Source organism: Aplysia californica, unplaced genomic scaffold (assembly GCF_000002075.1).
Source record: "Aplysia californica isolate F4 #8 unplaced genomic scaffold, AplCal3.0 scaffold00090, whole genome shotgun sequence".
Classification (NCBI taxonomy): Eukaryota; Metazoa; Mollusca; class Gastropoda; order Aplysiida; family Aplysiidae; genus Aplysia; species Aplysia californica.
Genome location: NW_004797360.1, coordinates 1,044,922 through 1,052,560, shown reverse-complemented (window position 1 = coordinate 1,052,560; position 7,639 = coordinate 1,044,922). Strand labels below are relative to the sequence as shown.

The window sequence follows — 7,639 nt, the reverse complement described above, 5'->3', positions numbered from 1 at the left end:
GAGAGAGAGGGGGGGGAGAGAGAGGAGAGAGAGTGAGAAAGAGAGAGAAAGGGAAATAGGAAGGAGGACAGAAGAAGAAAGAACAAGAGTTAGAAAGACATCATGAAATGGGTAGTACATTTTCCATTCTACGGTATCCCTTACAACTTGTGCTCAAAAGAAAGTGACAGAAAAATATGTGAGGCATTGTGGAGAAATCAGGTCCTTGTCAAAATAATGAAATTGAAGATATCTGCATTTTTTTCTTTAATTTTTTTTTTTTTGGCTCAACACCTTTTACGTCCATTTAAAAAGATATTTCTACATTTAACTGAAAAATGTTGATTAAACGCTAAACAAATGTAAATTTCCAGTTTCCAAGGACTCTCCGGATTTGGATTTCAACAAACTTTGGCTGCCATTTTCTAGCTAATTTTACTTCTGAAATGAGGCGACCCCAATCTCTTACAATCACAAATATTCCGACTTCTAATAAAAATAAATGAGTATTTTTTCATCGAAACATAGTCAAATAAACAACTTACTTACTTACTACCCGTTACGCCATCTGGCGTTAGGGCAGCAACAAAGGATCTGCAGCTCTGTCTGTTTCAGGCCATCTTGGTCAACGTCTCCCACGCATAATCAAGCTTTAAGATAATACCAATAACTCCAAAAGAGCAAAAATTGACGAGTGCCTCACTCCACCCCACCATGTCGTAGCACATATATGTATAATAAATCAACTGACTCCACCACTGGGATAAGCCTGAGAGCCAAGGTGAGGCATTGTCTTCTCTCCATTCTCTCTTCTCAATTTCTAAGATCCTACGGCTTAAGAGACCGAAGACAGATACAGTCAGAGCAGTAAAAGTAAAGTAAAGCCCCCATCATGCTTCCCCTCATCACAAAAACCACAGCCCGCTGTGTAAGACACTGTGACCTGCATCTGCACATTGAAAATGGGGGGTGGGGTGGGGTACGGGTGGGAGTGAGGGGCAGCAACTTGACTTTTTTTTCGTAAGAGCAAGGTCAGATCAAATAGAGTATTACCTCTGCCACTTGACGACGCAGGCCTGCTTCTTCCAGCTGACAAGGGCATTGGTGATGACGACGAAGACCGACCTTTATCTGTTGTAGCAGCAGGTGTCACATTCTTCCCCAGAGAGGTTACGTTACTTCGACTGCCACACGACTTCCTCCCCTTGGAGGAATCCGCCCCGTTCTCACTTTTCGACATTTGCGTTTGAGTCTTCCCCACATCTGTACCTCCCAAGTCAGCTGACTGGGAAGATGCTGTTCTTTCACATCCTGACGCCTCCCCCCTCTTCCCAGAAGTTGCATTCAAATTGGGTCCTCTCCCTTTCTCTTCTGATTTATGCAACTGAGGAGAGATGATAAGATCATAATTTGCCTATTGATTTTTGTACATTCTGGGGGCACTTCAAAGCGGGATATCTCAATTTCTTTACGAATCAAAAAATCCCAACTCATTTCAGTTTCTAGAAAAGTCAATTTATTGAAAAGTTATTGTAAATACCAAAAAGCAATCAAACTGGCGAGCTGTTTCAAGTAATTTTACCAAATTCCAAACTTTTCAATTCATAAATAATTTTAAAATTCAAACAAATTTAGACAAACAGCAAGTTCACTAAAGAACATGTTGTCAAGAATAGCAAGCTCAACTGAAAAGTTGCTCTGAAAAACATTATTGCAAGTATCATAGTGCTAGCTGCCCAGCTGTATAAAGTAATGAATGTAATTTAATCCACTCAAATGTTCAAAGCATTTTGGTTATAAATAAAACCACCATTTATAAACAAATGTTTGTTTTGGTATGTGTCGAGCACGATCGCAACAACATATGGTTATATATGAGTGCGTGGGTCACATTAAACATTTTTAGAATAGTAGTAGTAATTTTGAATCTTGCCCGCAGGGCAGCTGAAGCCTACTCTTACAGATATTTTACAACCAAGGGATCTTTAACGTGAGCAACTTGCACATGAGACCTCCTGAGATTTTTTGCCCTGAGATGATAAACAAAACAATGTTGTCCAAATGATAGAGATCAGTCTTGTGGGCCATGAAACTGACCTGCACACTCCCTTGTTCACTTAGGTGAAATTGTGGACTTTTAGATTATTCCAGTCGAACTTGTATTGTAAACATTTCCCTTGTCCCCTTTGTCAAGGAAGGATAAGTCTCTTTTTGCATATGGTCGCTTCTAAGGATAAGGATAAGCAGGCTAACCCAGATTTCGGGGGTTTCCAGAAATCTTGACCTACACCAAAATTGTGCATTGCCCTCATCATCATCCGGTGCCTTGCCGACTGGCGTGGGCGATCATGGACCTCCACTTCCATCTGTCTTTCGAAGCAGCAATGGTGTCTGTTGTTCTTGCTGCTCCCAACCATGTTGTCATCTTGTCCAGTATCTTTTCCCTCTGTCTGCCTCTACCTCTCTTTCCATCAAACTTTCCTGTTGTTACAATGTTCTCTAATGCTTCTTTCCACATTATGTGTCCTAAAAATTTTGCCTGTCGTTTTCTTATATTCGTGATAAGTTGTTTTCTATAATTTGCTTCAACCAGGACTTCTTCATTTGTTTTTCTAGCTGTCCATGGGATACGTAGCATGCGTCTCAACTCTGTCTGATATTGTCAGGTACCCCTTAAGTGTCTTCGATGTTGGCATGTCCATGATGACCGCTACTCCTCTTTCATGTTTGTCGCCTCCTGAGTAAATGATGTTATATCTGTCGGACAATATTCTGCCAGCTCCTGTCCATCGTACTTCACATAAACCCATGATGTTAACATTCATTCTCTTCATTTCTTTCTTGATGTTGTCCAGTTTTCCTTTCTCTAGCAATGTTCTCACATTCCAGGTTGCTATGTTTCTTGTTTGATTTTTCCTTTTGTGAGCAGTATCTTGATGACGATCTGGTGTCACCTGCTGTGCATGACTGACCCTACCGGACGAGGCCGTTCTTTCAGAACTCCCCTTTACGTCTTTATCTTTATTTATTGAAGTAAGATCCATGATGTTCTAGGGAAGGAATACAGCAGTGGTTTCCCCTTGCCTTCTGCTGGATTTTTGTACGGTTTACTCCGCTAGCCTTTGTCCAAAAGGACTAACCCACAAGCATTGCCCTACCTATGGAGAAATTTGATTTCATGGGTGTATATATTTTTGTTTAGTTATAGAGAAACCTCTCCGTGTCTTTTAAAGAAACTGAACAAGGGGCAAAAACTTTACCTCCAATTTTCTCAAAACAGCATTTTTCAGGATAGTCCCCTTGTGCTTAAAAGCGACCGTATAGTCCTGGATGCATAACATTTACTACCACGTTGACAAGTTTTTGACGTAACTTATAAATATCCGACAACAAATAGGGAGACATGGCGAGAAAAAGAGTTTTTAAAAGTTCTTTTAGCATCCCACTGAGCTGTGGGCAGCCTGACACTGCCCCCCCCCCCCTCCAAGGGAGTTAAATCTCTGTACGACTTTTTCATTCCCTTTATAACAAAAGACCAGGTCACTTTTATCGGACAGAGGACAGTGTATCCTATTTTCATAATGGCTCTCACTTATTACTTTACTTTTACATCCTCTGTTGCTGTTAAGTGTCGAGGGGAGACGTAGTTTTCTAGAGTAGGCCAGCTCCACAGCTCTATCCATTGGGATCATGATTTCTCAGGGTTTCCTTGACTCCCTCAATCCATATTTTGCATAGTCTACCTTTTCCTTTATAGCCTGAGTTCTTCGTGTTATAAGCTCTTGAGGCTGGCTGGCTAGGTGACATTCGTAGCAGGTGATCAAATTATTTTACTCTCTGTTTTTCTATGAAATGCAGGCAGGACTCAGTGCAAATAGTCGCCCTTACTTCTTCATTTCTTTAACCTGTCTCTTCTTGTGACGTCAAGGGTTTTGCGGAGACTTTTGATCTCGCAGGCAGTGATTTTGTTTCCATGCTGTTTAAGTATCATAATGAATACAGTGGATCATGAGGAATTTCTACCCTGTCATATTGTGCAGACATTCCAACAACAATCCTCCCCTGTGGCGTCGGTGGCCTAGTGGTTATGCTCTCGGACTCGCAACCGTAAGGTCGGGGGTTCGAATCCCGTCAGGGGCCCGACGTTGTGTCCTTGGGAAAGGCACTTTCCACAAATTTCCCTCACTTCACCCAGGTGGGAATGGGTACCCGGCTATAGATAGCGAAAGATCTTGTCAGTTTGTTAGTGTTTGAACGCTTAATCAGCTGCTTGCACTGTATGCTTCCCAGGAAGCTGAGAATGTTTCGGAGTGTTCTATGGTCTGCTGGGGTAATAATATAGTGTATAGCGCATAGAGCCTGCTGTTGAGTGGGGATATGCGCTATACAAATGCTATTTATTATCTATCATTATTATTAAAAATTGTATAGTTTGCGGGGAAAAAATCAGTCTCCATAATCCCAGTGGACTAAGATTACATTATGAACTGTCCATGGCAAATAAATGTGTTTCACAATATTTAAGCAAACAAATTCAAATCAAACGAGTATTTTCAAGTCAATAATGATGTCTCACAAACATTGAAAATAAACCTGTGTATTTTCATGTCATTTACGATAAGTTGCATACAACTAATAGAAACAGAATCCAAGAAAAAAAAAAGATTTAATGCAAATTTGATAAGGGGTCTCCAACAGGCACCAAAAAGTCAGAAGGCTTTGATTTGATCAGAGTACTTGGCCGGTCTGTACAATATGATCACTCCTTTTGTACAAGGGACAAAGTTATTTTGATCTGCCAGAGAAGCGTACATAACAATAGAATGAAAACATATTTGATGTCAGCAAATCTGCAATATGCCACCGTAAAAATAAAAAAAGTCATGAATGCTGAGCATCTATTAATGCATTATATTTTCATGCTTCATGAAGGTAAAAAAAGAGTGGCCAAAATTCCACAGGGGACACACTCAAAGAAAACCACTGCTTTTGATTTGGCCTGCAGCATATCCATGAGGCGAACAAGGACAAAGAAAAATTTCCTTCGTATCACTGCTCAATGAAGCCCATTTTGTTCTGTATTCTTCCCAGGAAGCTGAGAATATTTCTTAGTCCAGGGTTCTAAGGTCTGCTGGGTTAAAAATATAAGTTATGAAGCACATAGAGCTCACTGCCGAGAAGGGATGTACACTATACTAAAGCTATTTATCATCATTATTATTATTATTAAGAGCATTATTATTGTTATTGCTATTATTAAACCATCATGGGTTCCTTTTACTTAATTTTCATAAAACTTGTGCGATCTCCATCAATAATCAGGAATGAAATGACAAACTACAGCTCTGAAAGAACAAGACTGGGACCAACCTTTCCTTTAGACTGGCGAGCCTGCGCAGCTTTCTGTAAAATCTTGTCAAGTTGTGAGAGAGCTTGTTCCTCTACAGCTGTGAGAGCTGGTTCCTGCGGAGGTGGATGGGGCTCAACAGGCACTCCATCATTTCTCTCAGTGACTGCAAAAGTCAGAACATAGCAAATTTTAAACTAGTGCAATCACCAAAATGAAAGTGCGGAGAAGCAGGCCAAACTGAGGAACACATGCTACAGAAATGTAAGTCACACGGAGCTCCCAGTCGCCAGCCCATTAACAATACAAGAGACACTATATAGGCCAACAGATGACTTGAGCAGGACGGCCTAGAATACGATTGATAGATACCGAACTTCAAGTGTGATGCGATCGAGAAGAAAAAAAAAAGAAAATATAGAAAGAACCACTTCATCTTAACTGTATTAGTTTCTGAAATAAATAAAATGTGAGACCTATTGATAGTCCTGTGTCAACTAAAACTCCCACTAAGAGATGAAGAGCATTAGCACCTGTTTTGCATATTAAGAATTAAATTATTGGCAGTATTCAAGCCCTCCTTCCAAAAGCTCACTTACCCCACTGCAAACTTGTGCTTTTGCCTTGAGATGACATACTTGCAGCAGTTTTCTCCTTGGGCCTAAAATATAAAACAAACATTGCAATGACTCTTTCAAGCTATTCATCATCAACTCACACGGCTTTTGCATTATCAATCAATAGATAAGATGCCAACTACAGCAGAGAACAAGGTGAGTCACTGGGATGAAAAACAAAAAGCTGAAGGAAAGAAAATCCTGACTAGAAAGAAGCACAGAACAAAATATGTTCTCACTAAGGCATGATGCACCTACTGGCTGCACCACCGCACCTTAACCCTTTCATTGCCGAGACGTGTATCTTACATCTATAGTTCATTCAAGAGAGTTTCAAACAGAGACATTCTAATGCCTTTCGCCTTTAAGAATAAGCAACTGCACAAGTGGCAGTTACATCTCATTGACCTTCCTCTTGATGCCAATAGAAAAATATAACAGCAAATCAAATCTGAAGACATAAGCCAATACATGTCTACACAGCAGTGAGCAGGTTAAATAGATGACACAAACCATGGCTTTAGAAGTCCCTTTAACAAACTGCATTCATATTCCAAATCATCACGCCTTTTCTTGACAGCTAGAATCATTTGACGTAGACACTCCTCCATCTGGAAAAGAGAAACAAAGAAAAGTATAAAATACATTAGATCTATGCACATCATATCTTATAAAAGTTTTGAGCTATTTCATCATGAATAATAAGATACCAATTCAAAACTGTTAACCTTTTTTTCAACAAATGAAATTAGAAGGCAGGAATAAAAATTACGAGAAAAAAAACGTATTGAAATTAATTACTTACCTTTAAAAGAAGATAGATGGGGGAGGAGAACACGCCCCTCAACCTTCGATAATTAACGTTTTTAATTTGTCAATTCTGAAGACAGTACCTCTGTACTAGAGTTGTTGCGAGCGGACGGACCGGTTCATTACTCACGGACACAGCCAGAGAGAGCAAGCAATGGATGGCCATGCGAACGAACTGCGAGCCTCAAAACAGTTTGTTTTTTGGGACTGCTCCACTATTTTGTTCTCTCAGCGGGCGAGCGAGCAGACAAACTCTGGCAGACAACAGTGAGCGGACTAAGAACCTCAACACAGTTTACTTTTTGGGTCTGCTCCACAATTTCAATCTCTCAGGAGTCGAGATATTTGTGAATGAAGGAGGTGGAGATCACCTGGTTTCAGAGGTAAAATTAGTGAAAAAATGGCGGTCAGAGATTAGAGTTATTTCCTTCGCTCTAGAGTCCATGGAAACTGAAAATTTACATTTTTGTGCCTGTTACTTTTAACAACGTTTTTCAGTAAAATCCACAAAGAAATGTGTTTTTTAATGGGCAAGAAAGGTGTGGGATTTGGTGGCTGGTGCAAATTCGACACAGCGAAACGGGGCAACTTCCACCTGACTCAGTTAGATTCGTTCCATGCCAAGCCAAAATACCAGATAATATGTAAAATCACATTTAACAAACTATCACATTTCAGTTTAATCCTGTTTGAATAAAATTTAGCATTTTCAAACTAGGTCGAAATCCATGATCGGTCACAATGATATAAATAAACTAGTAGAAATTTAGACTTAGACTAGACTTTTCAACTGTCGCGTGTCAGTTAAGCTAATTCTGTGTATAATGTGTGTTGTGTGTGTGTGTGTGTGTGTGTGTGTGTGTGTGTGTGCGTGTGTGTGTGCTGG

General features: G+C 40.1%; 1 protein-coding gene across 2 annotated transcripts in view; it reads right to left on the bottom strand.

Annotated features, from left to right (window-relative positions):
- The window catches only part of LOC101858095, a 29,911-nt gene that overhangs the window by 19,513 nt on the left and 2,759 nt on the right, over nucleotides 1–7,639 (bottom strand). For both annotated transcript variants that reach the window (XM_013080543.2, XM_013080544.2), the window contains exons 2-5: nucleotides 6,457–6,554; nucleotides 5,926–5,987; nucleotides 5,350–5,492; nucleotides 1,033–1,363 (exon numbers count right to left, since the gene is read on the bottom strand). In XM_013080543.2, coding sequence (XP_012935997.1) covers nucleotides 1,033–1,363; nucleotides 5,350–5,492; nucleotides 5,926–5,987; nucleotides 6,457–6,554 — 634 coding nt within the window. The remainder of the gene's footprint in view (nucleotides 1–1,032; nucleotides 1,364–5,349; nucleotides 5,493–5,925; nucleotides 5,988–6,456; nucleotides 6,555–7,639) is intronic.